The sequence below is a fragment of the Corythoichthys intestinalis genome, chromosome 6, assembly GCF_030265065.1.
Source record: "Corythoichthys intestinalis isolate RoL2023-P3 chromosome 6, ASM3026506v1, whole genome shotgun sequence".
Classification (NCBI taxonomy): Eukaryota; Metazoa; Chordata; class Actinopteri; order Syngnathiformes; family Syngnathidae; genus Corythoichthys; species Corythoichthys intestinalis.
Window position 1 is genome coordinate 14,885,892 of NC_080400.1, and position 19,246 is coordinate 14,905,137.

The 19,246-nt window shown below is 38.9% G+C and overlaps 1 protein-coding gene across 2 annotated transcripts in view; it reads left to right on the plus strand.

Moving 5' to 3' along the window:
• Nucleotides 1–19,246, plus strand: part of LOC130917477 (calcium/calmodulin-dependent protein kinase kinase 1-like) — a 44,019-nt gene that overhangs the window by 22,803 nt on the left and 1,970 nt on the right. The window contains exons 7-16 of one of the 2 annotated variants that reach the window (XM_057838923.1): nt 6,722–6,758; nt 6,824–6,845; nt 6,925–7,013; nt 8,505–8,704; nt 9,242–9,295; nt 9,410–9,483; nt 10,831–10,918; nt 14,014–14,142; nt 14,265–14,368; nt 15,271–15,321. In XM_057838923.1, the coding sequence (XP_057694906.1) occupies nt 6,722–6,758; nt 6,824–6,845; nt 6,925–7,013; nt 8,505–8,704; nt 9,242–9,295; nt 9,410–9,483; nt 10,831–10,918; nt 14,014–14,142; nt 14,265–14,368; nt 15,271–15,321 (848 nt within the window). The remainder of the gene's footprint in view (nt 1–6,721; nt 6,759–6,823; nt 6,846–6,924; nt 7,014–8,504; nt 8,705–9,241; nt 9,296–9,409; nt 9,484–10,830; nt 10,919–14,013; nt 14,143–14,264; nt 14,369–15,270; nt 15,322–19,246) is intronic. The other variant, XM_057838924.1, reaches the window with a different exon arrangement.

Consider the following 19,246-nt stretch of genomic DNA (forward strand, 5'->3'; position numbering starts at 1 on the left):
GCGGAAGCGATATATTTTTACTTGTATAAAGCATCATTCAAGCTTGGCAACATTCTTAATAGAATAAATACATATATATCATCTAAATATGTGTCGTGGACCTTTTTTTGGTGTGTAAAATCACCCTTTTCCTATTTAACATAATGTGCCTGCTTTTATTTTGTAAAATCGTGAGGGGGTGACGTTAGTTTGACCAATAAGCTACATTGTAGCTTCTGACGCAATTGACGTGGGCGTCGACTGTTCCTCCGGTGTTTGGCCCATTGAAATGGAGGCTTCGGGACGCTATTGTGGACGAATCCAGGTTTCTTATCGATTTCGACCAAGGAAGCGCGGGATGAATTGTCACTCAATGACGGTATGAATACGATGTGGGTGCCAATGCTCGTCTGTTTCTTTGTGTTCCCTTTGATTATTCATTTCAGCGTGCCGCCCGTCTTCCATTGCAAGTATTGGTGGCTCGGTGGTATAGTTCTCGCACGCCGCGCGGGCACTCCGAGACAGATGCCCGGGCACGCCGATGTATCGTGGGGTAGCCTTTGCAGCTAGCCTAGCATCGTGGAACCAGTTCTTCAACGACAACGCGAGCAGACCTGGATATACGGTGTTGGAAATGTCCCACACAACAACAAATAATTTTTATTATATTTATTTATACCACACTGGTTTGAGCGCAGTATTGTTTTGGTTGGTTTGTTGTTTAAAATGTGTAAAAGAAATCATGTTTGTTTCGCTTCTGAGATGAGAATTCAGTAAACAACATGTGAGCTACTAACTTGCCCCATCCCCAGTACTTAAGTTAATGAGTATGTATATAAAAATGTATCTTTAACTTTAACTACTACACCGAGTATGGTTTGATAGTCAATATCAGTTTGCATATGATTGATGAAAAAGGTAAAATTTCAAATTTGAAGAAGTCCATTGGAACTGTATTTTGAAATATTAAAAAAAATAAAAGTGTTGCACCCCCCACCTCGTTTCCAATTGCCAAATAAATATGCCTTGGAGGCTGAAGTGCAAATTGTGTGTTTATTCACAGATGCAAGACAGTATTACAGTTTATGAATAAAATGTCGCAGTATAGTTTATTGACCGCATATTATGTGTACATAATTTTATATAGTGAATATGTATATAATATGTTTATATATATATATGATGTATGTGCAGGGTGATTAAAAATCAATGTGCCAAAATCATCACGCATTTATTCATTTCAAAATTATTGAAATAGACTGAAATTATTACATTTTTAATTAAATAAAGTACTTACTTTTTTTTTTTTTTTTTTTTTTACTTTAACAAGTAAGTAATCTTAACGAATTAAGTCATATCGGCTTGATTGTCTGTGATGCTGCTGGTGGTCACATTGAGCACTTGTAAAGCATGAAATAAAAACAAAAATATACAATACTTGTGTCAATGTAGTTATTGCCCCCCCAATTTACCACAATGGTTTTGGCCCATTCTTTTTTTCATCACCCTGTATAGTGTATGTGTGTATATATGTATGTGTATATATATACATTATTTCTATATATTTATGCAAATATTTTGCGGTACTTCGTGCTGATTGCAGCTATGCTCTGGACCCACGTTCCGTCGACATTCGCTGGAAGTGATGGTAAGTTAATGCAGCGCCAGCCGTACAACAACAGACGCCGAATCTCAATGACGCACCCTGAGCCACCTAGGTTTCATTTTTGCAACGTGTTGACAGTTAGAGCTGTTTCTGAATGGGAAACATTTAGGAGCATAAAAATACTGCCAGCTTTAACTTCACGGCTGGTAATGACAGTGTTAGACATCCGATCTTCCTTTCCATCCACTCCCAGTCAAAATGGATTCGACATGTAGTACAAACATGGCACCCAAAATATTGTTTCACATGTGTGCGTGCGCAAAAAGTATTCCACATGTATGCGCGTAAGTGTCTCACATGTATAAGCGCAAAGATTTCACATTCATGCGCGTGAGTGTCTCACATGTAAGCGTGAAAGGATTTCATATATATGCGCGCGCGCTGGTCTCACATGTAAGCGTGAAAGGATTTCATATATATGCGCGCGCGCTGGTCTCACATGTAAGCGTGAAAGGATTTCATATATATGCGCGCGCGCTGGTCTCACATGTAAGCGTGCAAGGATTTCATATATATGCGCGCGCGCTGGTCTCACATGTAAGCGTGAAAGGATTTCATATATATGCGCGCGCGCTGGTCTCACATGTAAGCGTGAAAGGATTTCATATACATGCACGCGCAGGTCTCACATGTAAGCGTGAAAGGATTTCATATATATGCGCGCGCGCTGGTCTCACATGTAAGCGTGAAAGGATTTCATATATATGCGCGCGCGCTGGTCTCACATGTAAGCGTGAAAGGATTTCATATATATGCGCGCGCGCTGGTCTCACATGTAAGCGTGAAAGGATTTCATATACATGCGCGCGCAGGTCTCACATGTAAGCGTGAAAGGATTTCATATATATGCGCGCGCGGGTCTCACATGTAAGCGTGCAAGGATTTCATACATATGCGTGCGCAAAAAATATTTCACATGTATTCGTGCACGCGTCTCGTATGTATGTGTGCGTGAATATCACATGTATGCGTGCGAGAATCTCACATCTATACGTGCGCAGAAAATGTTTCAATAGAGTGTGTGAGAACGTTTGATAAGTGTGTGTGAAAGGTAATCCTGAATTATGTCCCTAACGGCCCCCCATACGTCAGGCCGGTGTACCGGTGTTGTGCCGAAAAATAGCCGCCCCGCGTGAAACGTCCCCCTGACGGGAACGCTTATTTATAACGCTTTATTGAGGTGAAAATATCAAATGTTTTCATGGACGCATTACAGTAATGGGTTTACGACTGTAAAATCAGTTTTAAATAAATAATTTAGACAAAATACTAGTACTTTATTTTAGTAACAAATCGTGGACTGGGGCACATAACCATCTTTGAACAGAAATGTATTAGTCTACAAGTTTTCACGACCATATCTCAATGACAATCACACAGGTATGACAATTTATTGGTTCAAGCAGAGTAAAATAATACATATATTCACGGTACAAAAATCGTTTCCATGTCCATCGATTGGTAAGAAAAATCTGTATGAGTGACGTGCGGGTGCTCATTAATAATAAAATAAATAAACAAATTAATCAAATAAATGCCCAATAAACCCTACTCACATGACGTCACAACCACGCCTCCGCGCCATGTTGTCCATCTACTTGTCGTGTTGACGCATTACAGCTACGTAAATTCCACCTATTATGGCGTGTTTTTCTGCTCGTTAACGTTAATAATCAAAATGGTGAAGGCCTGTGTGACGGTTGGTTGCAATAACAGAGAAGATAGACGGAGAGAGTTGAAGTTCTGCCGTATTCCGAGAGACCCGGAGAGGAGAGCGAGATGGACTGCTGCAATTCGATGAGACCGAGGGCTCCAAATGATTACCACGGATTATGTAGTAGTCATTTTATATCTGGTAAGATGCATTTAATATATATTTAGACGGTTTTGGACTGACAACCACAATTAAGACCATTACGAGGCTAATCGCCGACAACATACAGTTTCAAAGTCAAAACGCTTATTTCTTACATTTTGAATAATATTTAGCTGGTACCAAGTGAAAGAAGCTGGCCTCGTCTACAGATCATCAGTTAAACAGGTGTGTCCAAACCTTTTACAAAGGGGGCCAGGTTTGGTGTGGTAAAAATGCAGGGGGCTACCTTGGCTGATTTACATAGAACAATATATTTAAACAAATTTTAGCAAGCCCTTCTGTGTGTCACATTTGCTTTATTATTTTTAATTCATAATTTCAACAGTCTCGCCTTTGTGGCTTTCTCTTTCGACACTCGGACTCTTGCGAAATACTGCTGCTGTGAAAAAATAAACTAGCTTCAAGTTGCTATAATTTCTCGCTGCGTATCTTCTCTGTAATGTTGTCGTACATGTCAGCGTGTCTTGTTCAGTAATATTGCGTCACATCGAACTCTTTGAAAACAGCGACTGTCTCTTTGCAAATGAGGCAGACACAGTTGTTGCGTGTTTTATTGAAGAAATAGTCCAATATCCACCTATCCTTGAAGCGTCGGCCATCGCAGTCAACTTTTTTTTAAAAATCGATTGTCGCCATTTTAGAAAACTGAAAGTAAAGGGTCACACGGGGTAATGTTGCTTAGAGTGCTGCTCTTAAAGTTTTTCAAACTTTTGTGAGAATAGGCTGATTTTGTGTGGACAAGATAGTTGTAGATATCAGGGTAGCAGATGTCAGGCAGAGAGGATGAAGACAGCGGGTCGAAAAATATCAATTTAGGCATCAAATATGGATCTGGCTAATAGATAGACTGAAGCTTTTCCACATAACGCCTTTTAAGCAACGCATCCAATGAGTTTACAGCGTCTGAAAGCACTGGGGCTTCCATGAATTGCTCTATAAACTGAACGACTAATTGAAACCATTGAGAATAGGGCTAAACAGAGACGGACAATATGGCTGCCGGATACAGCAACACGTCATTCTGTGACGTTGGTGAGTAGAGTCTATAGCCACTTATCACTCAAACATGTCTAACTAATAGCGAAGTGTGACATTTGTCTAGGACTGCTTCAATAAAAAAAATAGTGGTTTCAAAACTTTTTCCACTTCAAAAAAAGTGCGTTCAAAACGTTTCGCACTTCAAAAAAAAAAAAAAAAAGTGAGTTCAAAACCTTTGGCACGTCAATCAAAACAATAATAATTTCAATTAAAAACAATAATTTTTAAAAAATATATGTATTTTTTGGGGAGGGGAATTTTATTTTTGTATATGATTTTTTTCTTTGAATTTTTTTTTTTTGATTGAAGCACCATGTTGTTCCTTTTTGAGTCTCAAATTTATTTTTGCATTCACTTTTTTTTTTTTTTGCTTGAAGTGACTTTTTTTTATTGAAAATATATATATTGATTGAAGCAACTTTGTAATTGAAACAACTTTTTTTGATTGAATAATACACAAATCTACCTCCATAGGTATTGAGACAGAAAGAAATTAAGAAACCTTTAAAAATAAAAGCCACCGGGGAATCTGATATTTGTAATTTAAGATTTATATTTCATTTTGTAGGCATGCCTCGTAAGGAAGGAGGTTGAGGGATTAAAAAAACAGGAAGCTGGATGAACCTGCTAAAGGCAGTGAATCCCTCATCAGCTGGGTGAATAGCACAATTTGTAAGACCAACAGTTTGCAAGGATATTCAGGTATAGAATACAACAATTATAAACAATTACAATGTTATTGTTCGTAACATTTAATGTCATTACTTTATTAATTATGTGCTGCAGTTGTCTAACATGGATAATAATGAAATAGTAGTTTTGAAAAAACTGCTGAAGGTGGCTCAGTGACCATCTGATGCGGTTTCTTCTCAGATGAACAAGTTGAGGAAGGAAGTTTTGATGTAGAGGTTGAAGGAAGAAAAGAGGCAAAGACTGACTGAGCCACAACCAGAAAGTGATGACGGTGTTGATTTCTATTCACTATTCCCCCCTCCCAATTAAAGTCTGTCACAGTCACTGCCAATTAAACTGTAAAGCTGGTTAAAATGGAAGTTATGTTGTTGTAAGGTCAGGTGTATTACTTGTTCATGTGCCCCTTTCGATCTATGAGCACCTGGCCACAGGTGCTTTCTTCAGAAAAGGCTTCCTTCTGGGGTGACAGCCATGCGGTTTGATGTAGAGTGCGGCGTACGTTCTGAGCAATGACAAGCTGACCCCCCACCTCTTCAATCTCTGCAGCAAATGGTGTTATACTTGTATAACGCTTTTCCACCTTTCAAAGCATCGCCATCCACCTACTGGTGACGCACCAGGAGCAATGTGGGATTCAGTATCTTGCTCAAGCATACTTAGGTGAGTTCAACAGGGCGGACAATTGAACCCACAACCTCTGGGTTGGGGGACAACTACTCTACCACTGAGCCACACCACCCCACTCCTGTAACAAGTTTTTTTGGAGGGAAAATGACAAGCAGTACTCAGTTTGGACATTTAGGGATGTACGTTTTTGTACTCACTTTTGTTGCCAGGGGTTTGGATATTAATGGATATTGGATATTAATAATATTTGGGTTATTTGGAGGGGAAAATAAATTAACGCTATCACAAACTGCACACGGCGGCACGGTGGCTGAGTGGTTAGCACGTCGGCCTCACAGTTCTGAGATCAAGGGTTCAATCCTGGGCTTCGGCCTTCCTGTGCGGAGTTTGCATGTTCTTCGGCCTTCCTGTGCGGTGTTTGCATGTTCTCCCCGTGCCGGCGTGGGTTTCCTCCGGGAACTCTGGTTTCTTCCCACATCCCAAAAACATGCATGGTAGGCTGATTGAACATTCTAAATTGTCCGTAGATATGAGTGTGTGCGTGAATGTTTGTATGTTTTCTTGTGCCCTGTGATTGGCTGGCAACCAGTTCAGGGTGTCCCCTGCCTACTGCCCATAGTTAGCTGGGATAGGCTCCAGCACCTCCGCGACCCTCGTGAGGAAAAAGTGGCATGGAAAATGAATGAATGAATGAATAAGCTGCACACAGACTACTTTTCATTGTGTCAAAGTGTCATTTTTTCAGCATTGTCCCATGAAAAGACATACTTCAATATCTGCAGAAATGCGAGGGGTGTACTCACTTTTGTGATACACCGTAATTTCTTCTAGTATATTTGCAGGTTCTTGATGATCCTGACGAAGATGGACTTCACATGGGTAAAATCTTTTTTACTCTTTTTGGCACCACTTCAAAGACTCAAATGTGTTTTTTGCTTTTGGAGCCTTCGAACTGATGACCAGAGGGTGCGTTTGGTGGTTGCATGCTGATATTCGCTGAGAAAGATTTGAGTATTTTGAGTACTTTTGTTTGTTTGTTTTTCAGTCCTGTGATGGAGGTGCCCACTGAGGAGCCCCTGACTGAGGAGCAAGCTCGCTTTTACTTCCGAGATCTCGTCCTGGGCATCGAGTATCGTACGTTGACGCGCTTATGGTTTGATGTTCCATTTAGTGTTTATTTTATTTGAATTTATTTTTGAAATGGCATGTTAAAATCTTAATAATCCTAATGAGTTAATTTTTTTTGTGATAACAATCTTACATTTATTTAACATTAGTTATTCGTGAGGTGATGTTGTAGGGCTAGTTCATGGTAAGGACAAACTGTAACCAGGATGGCGTGCCGGTTAGAGCACAGGAATAAAGGCGATTAAGAATCCACTGCTGATTTAGAATGGCTTTAATGTGCCTTATATTGTCCAAAAATATTCCTTGATGTGCAAAAATGATGAATTCTAACTCCACAGGGCATGAAGTATAAAACCCAGATATAAAACCAGTCTGAAATAATAAAAGGAAAAAAGAAATAAACTCAATTATTATCATACATTTCAAATTAATCAAGAAAATACAGCCAAATGCACACATTAACTAAAAAGCATACAATGACTGACTTGGCTGACGATAAATGGACAAATGAGGTCATCTAGCGGCCGTAAGGTGAACTACCGTTTGATGACATCAGTCTCCAATACTAATTTCCCCCCATACTAGTTTACTATACTAATTTAACACCATCGCAATTTAACACAGGAAATAACACAGGTCATGCAACATCCACATCTTATATGCATCGCGAAGGTATAAAAACATAAACAATGCACATATTAACCACTCCATTAGCGCCCGTTAGCGATAGCGACCGTTAGCAATCGATGCTAATATGCTAACGATTTTACCAACGTCACAAAGAGAACTAAATAGACAAAATACAACTCTATAACAGTTCCTCTACTTGTTATCATTTACTGGTGTGCTTGGATGCACATCAAGGAACGAGGAAAAAGAAGGACTACACAGATTAAAATTATTGCTCAATGCTCAATTGCTCACCAGCCAACACAAGCAAAACAGGCATGGTGAAATAGCGACACCCACAGGAAAAACACGGGAGAACAATTTAAGAAAATAATCCAATAATAATAGGAAGAGGGCTGAGCCTTTATTACATTAGTATTAGAATTTTCATTTTATTTTAGATTTTTTTAATTTGGCATTTTTTCTCTGATTATTTTACAACTTAGTTTTTGAAGGTAATTTGCTAGTCTCTTCATTTTCTTTAAATGATTAGTTTTGTTTTGTTTTGTTTTTGTTGGTAGTTTAGCATTGGTTTTACCGTGTCATTCATTGGGTTATTTGTCAGGTGCCTCATTAAAAAATAAACTCAACAAAAAAATAGAATAATTACAACATGTAGTTAGTCATTTTGAATTGTGTCATTTGTGTAAATGGAAACATTGCTTGTATCTTTAATTTGAATATGATTTTATTTTGTGAACCCCCAAAATATACGTTATCATTTTTGTCTTTTAATTATAGTTTTTATTTATTTCATTTAATTAAAATGGTTAAGAACTATAGTTTTTGCCATTTCGTTCAATTTTGTTCACGACGGTAACCTTGCAGTGCACTACCACAAAATTATCCACCGGGACATCAAACCGTCCAACCTGCTCCTGAGCGATGACGGCCACGTAAAGATCGCTGACTTTGGCGTGAGTAACGAGTTTGAGGGAGCGGACGCGCTGCTGTCCAGCACGGCCGGCACCCCCGCCTTCATGGCACCCGAGACCATGGAGGAACACCAACGAGAGTTTAGTGGCAAGGTGAACTGTCTCCACACTACAAAAACAGTCATAAACATAACTTTTATCGTCACAGTGTACAGTGGGGCAAATAAGTATTTAGTCAACCACTAATTGTGCAAGTGCTCCCACTTAAAAATATTAGAGAGTCCTGTAATTGTCAACATGGGTAAACCTCAACCATGAGAGACAGAATGTGGGAAAAAAAAACAAAATCACATTGTTTGATCTTTAAAGAATTTATTTGCAAATCATGGCGGGAAATAAGTATTTGGTCTATACCAAAAGTTCATCTCAACACTTTGTTATGTACCCTTTGTTGAAAATAACAGAGGCCAAACTTATTTTTCACCATGATTTGCATATAAAGTCTTTAAAAATAAAACAATGTGATTTTCTGTTTTTTTTTTCCCCACATTCTGTCTCTCATGGTTGAGGTTTAACCCAATTGACAATCACAGGCCTCTCTAATATTTTCAAGTGGGAGAACTTGCACAATTAGTGGTTGACTAAATACTTATTTGCCCCACTGTATGTGTTTGTGTGTGCTCCTTTCAGGCGTTAGACGTGTGGGCCATGGGGGTAACACTCTACTGCTTTGTCTATGGAAAGGTACACAAAAGATCTTGTGTTTATGTTTCATATTTAGATCACTGTTCTTGTAACTTGACTTTTCTTGTAAACTGAACATACGCACGCAGTGTAAACATTGTTTTGCTCCTGCAGTGTCCTTTTTATGATGACTACATCGTTTCTCTGCATAACAAGATCAAGAACAAGCCTGTGGAATTCCCACAAATGTGAGACAATATTCTCATATTATGTAATTTCATGAGGAAGGAAGAATAAAACCAGGTTACAAAATATTTATACATATTTTTACACTATTGCACTTTGTAAACATTAGTCTGATGCAGAGGCGATTGCTCTAAGACTGCAAGGGAAGCTCAGCTGACCCTAAAATGTCAGAAAATAAAGCCACTTTCACACATACCTGAACTCTGGTTAATTCCCAGGATTTAAACGGGTAGCCCTTTGAGTGAAAGCAATTTTGACTCGCCAACACGGGACCGAAAGTGTTCAACACGGGTAATAGCGTACCACACGTAGCACATCACCTTTGCTCATTAATATTCATGACATTAGCAACTGTTGCTAGAAGGGTCAAACTCGCATTCGTCCCTCATGCTAGATGCATATAAATAGTAGCGCTGCATGATTAATCGATTAACTCGAGTATTCCATTAGAAAAAAAGATTCAAATTAAATTTTGCTGCCTCGAGAATTTGTTTAATTAAAGTGGGGTTGTAATGGTTTATTTTGAAAGTGTTTGCATTGAGTTTTATTAATTTGGGTGGCTACACTGCCCTCTAGTCTGCCTCATATCACATGGCGGAACCCAGCTGGTCCATGTTAACACCAACATAAGCTAAGTGTTTGTTTGAGCTAATGTTTTCTAATGTATTTGTAATTTAGTTTACAGGTATATTTAGCCATTTTACTGTGGGAATATGTGTCCGAACCATTTGTTAGGAGCATTGTAAAAAAAAAAAAAAAAACAGTTTGCTTTTTATAGCATTTAAGCTAGCAGACTTGCTGTGTGAGTTAGCCAATTGTTCTTTTATTGTACATAAATCCGTATTTTATTTTTTTATAACGTTTGAGGCTCATCAGCTCGGGTATTTCAATTTTTCATGGTCCTTATCCGATTACTCGATTATTCGAACGAACTAGTTCATCGATTAATCGACTACTACAATAATCGATAGCTGCAGCCCTAATAAATAGTGTACGGACGAGATGTTTACTGATCTAAACCTACCAATTCTGTCCGAAAATGATGTACCCAGTACCAAATTCACTGGTAACGATGTGGAAGAACATACAAATATTTAGTTAAAGAGATGGTTTGAGTGCAAGGGTTGAAAAAGACGAGAAAAAGTGCCGACCTGATCCAGAGGTAGCTTATATTATCGATACTTTTTCTTGTGTGCATTGCCTTACGCCACTGACAATGACATTCTCCCATTTCAACAAGCTATCCTTTACCACTATATGTGCCCTGTCTTTCATATTTTTTTTATTAGACAATTTATTTATTATTTTTATTTGGAGCATTTATTCTGGTACATTCTTTCTTTCCACAGGCCTCAGACAAGCGAAGAACTGAAGCATCTCATTCAAAACATGTTGGACAAAAATCCACAAAGCAGAATCACTGTCCCGCAAATTAAAGTGAGCAAAAGACACTCCCTTGTTGCTTACACATTCAAAGGCTGCCTGCCTTGCTTCGCTGCATCAAAACCTTTTCACTCAATCTTAAACTCAATCTTGGTCTCACACAAAAATACACACGGCCCCAGGCTTCAACTGGGACCGTGTGCTTTGGTCAGATGAGACCAAGATTGAGCTTTTTGGCAACAAACACTCTAAGTGGGTCTGGTGTGCCACGAAAGATGCGCATGCTGAAAAGCACCTCATACCCACTGTGAAGTATGGGGGTGGGTCAGTGATGCTTTGGGGCTGTTTCACTTCCAAAGGCCCTGGGAACCTTGTTAGGGTGCATGTCATCATGAATGCTTTGAAATACCAGGACATTTTAAATCAAAATCTGTTGCCCTCTGCCCGAAAGCTAAAGATGGGTCAACACGGGGTCTTTCAGCAAGACAATGACCCTAAACATATGGCCAAATCTACACAGAAAAGGTTCACCAGACACAAAATCAAGCTCCTCCCATGGCCATCTCAGTCCCCAGACATTGTTTTGTTGGCAAAAGGGGGTTGTACAAAGTATTAACACCAGGGGTGCTAATAATTGTGACACACATTATTTGATGTCAAATATTTTTTCCTTTATGTGGGATTTTTTTCCCCACTGAGTGAATGCACTTGTATTGAAGGTTTGATTTTTCTCTTTTTTTTCCATTAAGGTCCCATATTATTTGAATTTTAAAAAAATTATTAGAAGCTAAAAAACATCTTTTTCAGGGGTGCCAATAATTATGGAGGGCACTGTATGAGCCGATTTAATCAGTTAATGTCAACATATTTGATGTGAAATAAATTACAGAATGTACAATGTAACAACCAGAGGTGAGTAGTAACGCGTTAAATGTACTTTGGTACATTTACTTGAGTAACGTTTTAGGAAAAATGTACTTCTAAGAGTAGTTTTACTAAGCCATACTTTTTACTTTTACTTGAATAGATTTGCGAAGAAAAAACGCTCTTACTCCACTACCTTGGGCTACACAAGAGTCGTTACATTTTTCCCTCTTTATTCTACATATTAGATTTATTATTTTTTGCCAGCAATCCCAAGAGTAGCTCAACCAATTTCACCAATCAGATGTTGCAACAATAATCACATGACTCCATTATACCAATCTGACGCAAACTTGCCTTTCTTTGATTACGCCAGGCTGTTCAATCACGTGGCGTCTTCATAGCACTGTAAAAAATGAAGCATTTAACATAGAGCACAGCCCTCAACATGACTCGAAAGCGCGGATTTAAACATCTCCCAGTTTTTATTTGGCACCGATTGACCTTGTAAAACTGGAGATATGATCCTTTTAATTTCATAATAGTAACTAAGAAGGAAGTATTCACTATTCACACTAGGAACTATTTTCTCCACTAAAGGGGAACTCATGCTCTTGGGAGAAATAATGCTTCATTTCTGTCTTTTTTTTCTCTCTTGCCAGAATTCAATATTTTTTTTGTATTTCTTTGGGTTCATGTGGTTATGTAATGGGTTATTGGACAGTATCATTATAACAACAGTTCATATAGATAAGTGTTAGGTTTTATGTTTGTTTTCTCCTAGTGTGACTTGTCCCTGTGATTGCGCATTGATTTCACCTGTTGTGACTGCTCCTAGTGTATCCTTCAGCCTGCATCCTCCTGCGTCACCCGCTTGTTCCTCGTTGACTCGTTACCCTGTCTCTGTGTCTATATACAGTAAGATCCCGGTTTTTGTTGAGTCTTGTCGCGACATTGTCAATGTGGAAGTCCACGTTCATGTCAGTGCCCCCAGTTCCTCGTGTTCCTCGTCCTGCTTTGAGTGTTATTTGATTTGTTAGCCTGATTTTTTGTTTGTTAAGAGTTTTTGGATTCCCCGGTCGTTTTGTTGGTACTTTGCTTTTTGTTGGCTTTCATTAAATCATTTTTGCACCGTTCATCTGCCTCGCCTCCCTTTCCCTGCTTTTAGGTCCACCTGCCTGCCCGCAAACCTGACAGATAAGTTTGTGCTGAGAGAAAAAAAAAATCTCTCATACAATTTTTTCCCCCAATAATTCAATCAGTTAATGTAAACATATCTGGTGTGAAAGACGTTATAGATTGGATCATGTAATAACGTGTAGAGCATGAAAAGTCGCGTCAGTTACTTTGCCGAGTAACTAATTACTCTTACATTGATATAACTTAGTTACTAACTCAATTACTTTTTGGGGAGAAGTAATTTGTAACGAACTAATTACTTTTTTTAAAAGTAAGATTAACTGCTCCTAGTCAAGATGGATTGGACGTCTATGACCGTCGATAGCAGCAGATGAGTTAATACTTGAAAAATATAAACACTAGGGCTGTCAAACGATTAAAATTTTTAATCTAGTTAATCACAGCTTAAAAATTAATTAATCGTAATTAATCGCAATTCAAACCATCTATAAAATATGCCATATTTTTCTGTAAATTATTGTTGGAATGGAAAGATAAGACACAAGACAAATATATACATTCAACATACTGTACATATGTACTGTATTTGTTTATTATAACAATAAATCAACAAGATGGCATTAACATTAACATTCTGTTAAAGCGATCCATGGATAGAAAGACTTCTTAAAAGATAAATGTTAGTACAAGTTATAGAAATTTTATATTAAAACCCCTCTTAATGTTTTCGTTTTAATAAAATTTGTAAAAATTTCAATCAAAAAATAAACTAGTAGCTTGCCATTGTTGATGTCAATAATTACAATTCTCATGGTGCTGAAACCCATAAAATCAGTCGCACCCAAGCGCCAGCAGAGGGCGACAAAACACAAAAAAACACAAGTAACAAGTGGACATCACACTGTGCTGTCATTTTAATCTGTTTGAGAGGGGCATGTGCGTTAATTGCGTGAAATATTTTAACGTCATTTATTTAAAAAATTAATTACCGCCCGTTAACGCGATAATTTTGACAGCCCTAATAAACACATTTTAAAAACCTGATATTTTTTTCACCCGATTTTGACCCTCTGACACTACTGCAATAGAGGAAGAATTGTAGATGTTGGTTCCGGAATGTTTGTGTGTTTCTGCCTGCCTGGTAGCTCCACCCATGGGTGACAGAGTCAGGAGCGTGCCCTCTTCCGCTGGAGGAGGATCATTGTACGGCAGTGGACGTGACAGATGAGGAAGTTCAGAACAGCGTCACACTCGTTTCCAGCCTCTCTGCTGTGGTGAGCGACCTCACTCACCTTTGAGGCTATTCTAATACAATTAATTAGAAGGATGAAAACAAAAGTTCAGATGAAAGCATGTTTCTCCTTTACTCAGCTCATTTTCGTTCTGCCATTTACAGATTTTGGTGAAATCAATGCTCAGGAAGCGCTCATTCAGCAATCCCTTTGAGTGTCACGCCAGACGGGCAGAGAGGTCCATGTCTGCCCCCGGTGGTCTTTTAACGTAAGTAACCAACCCCAAAGCAATCCGAATTTCAAAATAAGAACTGTTAACCTCGTAAGTAGCAGTAAACTAGCAGTATGGCCCGGTGTTGCTCGGATTTGTTTAACATGGTAGACCAAACATACTTTCCTTAGAGATGCAGCTGTAATGCAGTAATAGTAAAAGAACAGTATAACGAGGCTAATGCGCAATTGCTTTTCTATTACTGTGTATGTTATTGTGGAAAGCGACATGGAGAAGAGTGAGCGAGACATTTTTTGTGTTTCACACTTGCTGCTCTTGTGCCCCATACACCACACAACCCTTAGAGACAGTGCCGTAATGAACAGAAAACACCAGAAAATAACAATGGCAACCACCCCTCTCAGTCATGAACTACCCATGAATCATTGCGGATGCAACACATACCAAATAACAGTCGCTACAGTGTGAATATCTGAGTGAAATTCCCCCAAAAGTTTTTTTTTTTTTTTTTTTAAATCCAGTGTCTTGTTGTGGAGTACTCAATGTATCATTACAGCACATTTAAATTTGTGCATGAAACCATAAAGTTTGAAAGCCAACTGCAACATTGCAATCGCAAGAGAGGCGCCTTTTGGCCAAGACTGCTCTGTCGCCTCCACAATCAGGTCAAATTTTCTACACAAATTTTTGGAGTTTCGAAGTAATTTTCCTCGGAAAATGGAGGACTACAGAGATAAAACCCATGTAAGAACAGTCCCAGAATCATAAAGTACAACTGTAAAATTTTGTCAAAATCCGCCTAGCCGTTTTTAGATAAGCATTTTTCAGGATAGAGCTGTAAGGACTCAGATGGAATTTAATGAAATGTAATGTATTGGACTTTCTGGATTTCTAAGTGCCAAATAAAGGAATTTAGGCAATGGTCTGTTTATTTACAGTGGTTCTTGGGGTCTTTTGGGATCTTCTGTGCAACTTCACCCTTCTCTGAGGTAATCATTCTCGCCATAATCTGCCCACATTTTTAGCCTTTTTTTACTCCTCGTTCTGTCTTTAACTTGGCACACTTCCATCTATCCCCACCTTCTCCTTATTCATTGTCCTAAAATCCACCTCATACTATTTACAAACTTTTCATTTCAACAACATTTTATCATCCCCCAACTTCACATTGCCAAACCACTTTTCACTAGGTTAGGGTTAGTGTGCAAAAACAACCAGTGTTGTTTTTGGCAGCCATTTTAATTTTCGTCTTAGTCTTAAGCCTGAGTTATACTCCCGCGTTGCGGTGACGGCGCAGCGACTACGGCGTCATTCGACATTTGATAGTTCTGCTGTGAGGGAACGCGTTACTCTGTAATTCACCGCCAAACCACTAGAGGGGTGTGGCGTTATGTTTGTACGGTTTTGGGGCATGCTTGTTGACTTCCGCTAGTCTAGTTTAAGGGAGAAAAAATAAACAATGCAAGATGGAACTCTCCAAAGCAAATATTCTGCTCATCAACAGTGAATAAATATTGAACATACAAATATTGAGGGGCAGGCGACACAGAAGACAATTTCGAGGCGGTCTGGCCGACTTTTAATGCCGCACAGAGTTCTAGACTCGGGTGGAGAGAGCTAGCTGTGGCGGCTAGCTTCAAACTGGCGTCGAGCACTGCGTTCAAGGTCTGCAAAGCCCTCCAGCCCGATTTGTTTGCCGTGTCCTACAACCAGCCAGTGGGAAGCCATAGCAGATTTCTGGCGTCTATGGAACTTTCCAAACTGCGTTGGGAGCCTTGATTTTAACGTTATCATAAAAAGCACCAAGGCACTCTCAATCGTTGAGGATGTATCGTGTGTGAACTGTTTGTTATTGAAAATTAAAGATAAAACAACTCTTTTGACACCAAATCTGTGCTTTATTCTTCATATACTTGAATTGTGACATGTAAATAAGTCACAGACTCACAGCAAACATATGTACACAATAAATGATGAAGTGCACCAACCAAAAATACGACATAAAGTAGGGTGACCAAACGTCCTCTTTTGCCCGGACAAGTCCTACTTTCACGTAGTATCCTCGTCGTCCGGCGGGTTTTATAAATTCATAAAAATGTCCGTTTTTTTATGATTTTTCACGGGACCAATTTGAAGAGAATCCCTCCGGACGCTGGGTGGCAGCGCTTGCCTGCGATGACATGGCTCCTAGTAGTAGGGAGGAAAGAAGTAGTTCTTCTTGTTTTTGTTGGCAGTTTACCACTATCATGAGGCATTACCGCCATCTACTGGGTGAACGATTTGGCCACAACGCCTGAAGTTTTTTACGATAAATACGTATAAAATGGCAACTGTTGACTTCTGTCGGAGCTTTGACTGTAAAATCCCGTTTGGTGTCGCATTGTTGCACTGCCGATGATTGTAAACTTTTATAGCAAAGTTTGATTTTTGCCTCAGCTAGCTATCAGTAAGCTAAACCGCGCTAGGCATTATGGGAAACGTAGTTTTGAACTGCTACGTTTGGAAACATGCTGGTTGAATACTTTGTCAGTTTATTTCGGTTTTTGTTTGTGTGCAATCTAGAACATTGAATGAGAATATCAATTGAATGGGAATAACAATTTGTCAAGGACAATTGTCGTGATAGTAATTTATAAAAATGTTTAATTGGCACATAGCCTACTGTGTGTATGTGTATTGACTGGACTACATTTCTATGGGTCTGCATTATATATTATACGTATGTGTTTTTTCAAACTGCATTTTTCCATCCAGAGTGAGGGGGCACACTTTAAATATATTAAAGTGATATAGGCATCTTTGAGTGAACTTCGAGTAAAATTCAAGTATCTTGAGGCCGGGCTGAGTGTCCTCTTTTTTGGAAATACAAATATGGTCACCCTACATTAAGTGATAAAAAGTTTTTGGCCGACTGGGTCACTGCTTCGTGTGGCCACTCGATTCCGAACACACACGTCTCGGAGGTTCTTCCATTTTTTTTTTTTTTTTCTTTCCAATCGCCGACCTTGCCATTTGGCAATCACAATAATGTCTTGACGAGACTTGCTCTTCGATGATACTCGCGTTGGCTTGCGTGTAGAAAATAATGTTTGATTCTATTCTACAATGGCGATGATCTCGCGCTGAACCGGAAACAACAGTCTGAGCGGACCAATCACAGTCCGTTTCTGCCACGTCATACGCGTCTACGCGATGTAAAGGTTAGAAAATTCGAGAGGAGTGCGTCAGGCTACGGCGCAGGGTCGCAACTCGGGTCTTCCTTGACGGCGCAGGTCTGACGCGGAAGTATAACTCGGCCTTTAGTCCGATGGACGAAAATACTTATTCGTCTTAGGCATATATTTTAGTCATTACAAAACGTGTTCGTCTTTGTCTAGTTTTAGTCAACAATTCTCAAAATGTTTACGTCTATAAGTTCAAACGTTTTACTCCATTAATAAATAAATAAATAAATAAAAGGTTTCCAACAATTTTGAATGAAAATGACAGACCGACACTTAACTGGAGTATACAAGGACATCACCATGTTCATGATGAGAATACACACTCAGTAGGAAAACAGCTAAATTATTTGCAATTAATTAAACTCACCACGAGCTGTATGTAAAATGTTTTCCATGAGTTTAAGAAGACAATGAGTCACCGCCATAGGCGGGGTTTGACTTTTGGGGCAGGGGGGCCCAACATGTTGATGACCCCGAAAAAGAGTGTCAGCAATAAAATGAACTTTCAAGAATATTTATGATAATAAGTTGACAATGAGCGTTTTTTGTTCCCCACCATTCTTGAGGGGAATTCTAAGTCAGGCTGCTTAAGCAATACTTTTCGCTAGGGTTGTTCCGATCATGTTTTTTTGCTCCCGATCCGATCCCGATCGTTTTAGTTTGAGTATCTGCCGATCCCGATATTTCCCGATCTAATTGCTTTTTTTTGCTCCCGATTCAATTCCAATCATTCCCGATAATTTTTCCCGATCATATACATTTTGGCAATGCATTAAGAAAAAAATGAATAAAACTCGGACGAATATATACATTCAACATACAGTACATAAGTACTGTATTTGTTTATTATGACAATAAATCCTCAAGATGGCATTTACATTTTTAACATTCTTTCTGTTGGAGGGATCCACGGATAGAAAAACTTGTGACTTTGTGTATTGTGACGAAATATTGCCATCTAGTGTATTTGTTGAGCTTTCAGTAAATGATATTGCAGCATGCCCCAATGCATGATGGGAAGTGAAACCATGTTGGGAAGTAAAACCATGACTGTGTGTCATGCTGCCATTGGATATATCTTCTCTGCTTTGGGAAATAAGGTGATAAGACAATGATCTATTGCCACCTCACATCCCCACATTGTTTCCTATGATATTTCTAATCACAGGGCGAAGGATTGCAAGATTATGCCCCATTGAAGGAAAGCTTCAAAGACTGCCAAAATTCACTCTACTTGTTTTCCGCTACCATTTATCTGTCTATGTTGGTAAAATGGCGATAATACAGATTGAGTGCGATAATGAGTGAGAGGCTCGTGCAGCGCATATATTTATAGCATTAAATATTGTCACGTGACACATTTTTCAATAAATTAATTGCTGCCGTTATTGGGATAATTTTGATAACCCTACCTTAAGCCTAGACTCTGGATGAGAGTAACACATTATGTCTGTAACGTTAAATACAATTAGAAAACGATTTAATTAAAATATACTGTATATATATATATATATATATATATATATATATATATATTAAAAAAAGGCATGGCCAATATTTTTTTGCCGATTCCGATACTTTGAAAATGACGTGATCAGACCCGATCGATCGGGATGCTGATCGATCGGGACATCTCTACTTTTCGCCAAGATCGTCATCCATTGAATATGGTACGCCCGCCGGTGTCGTG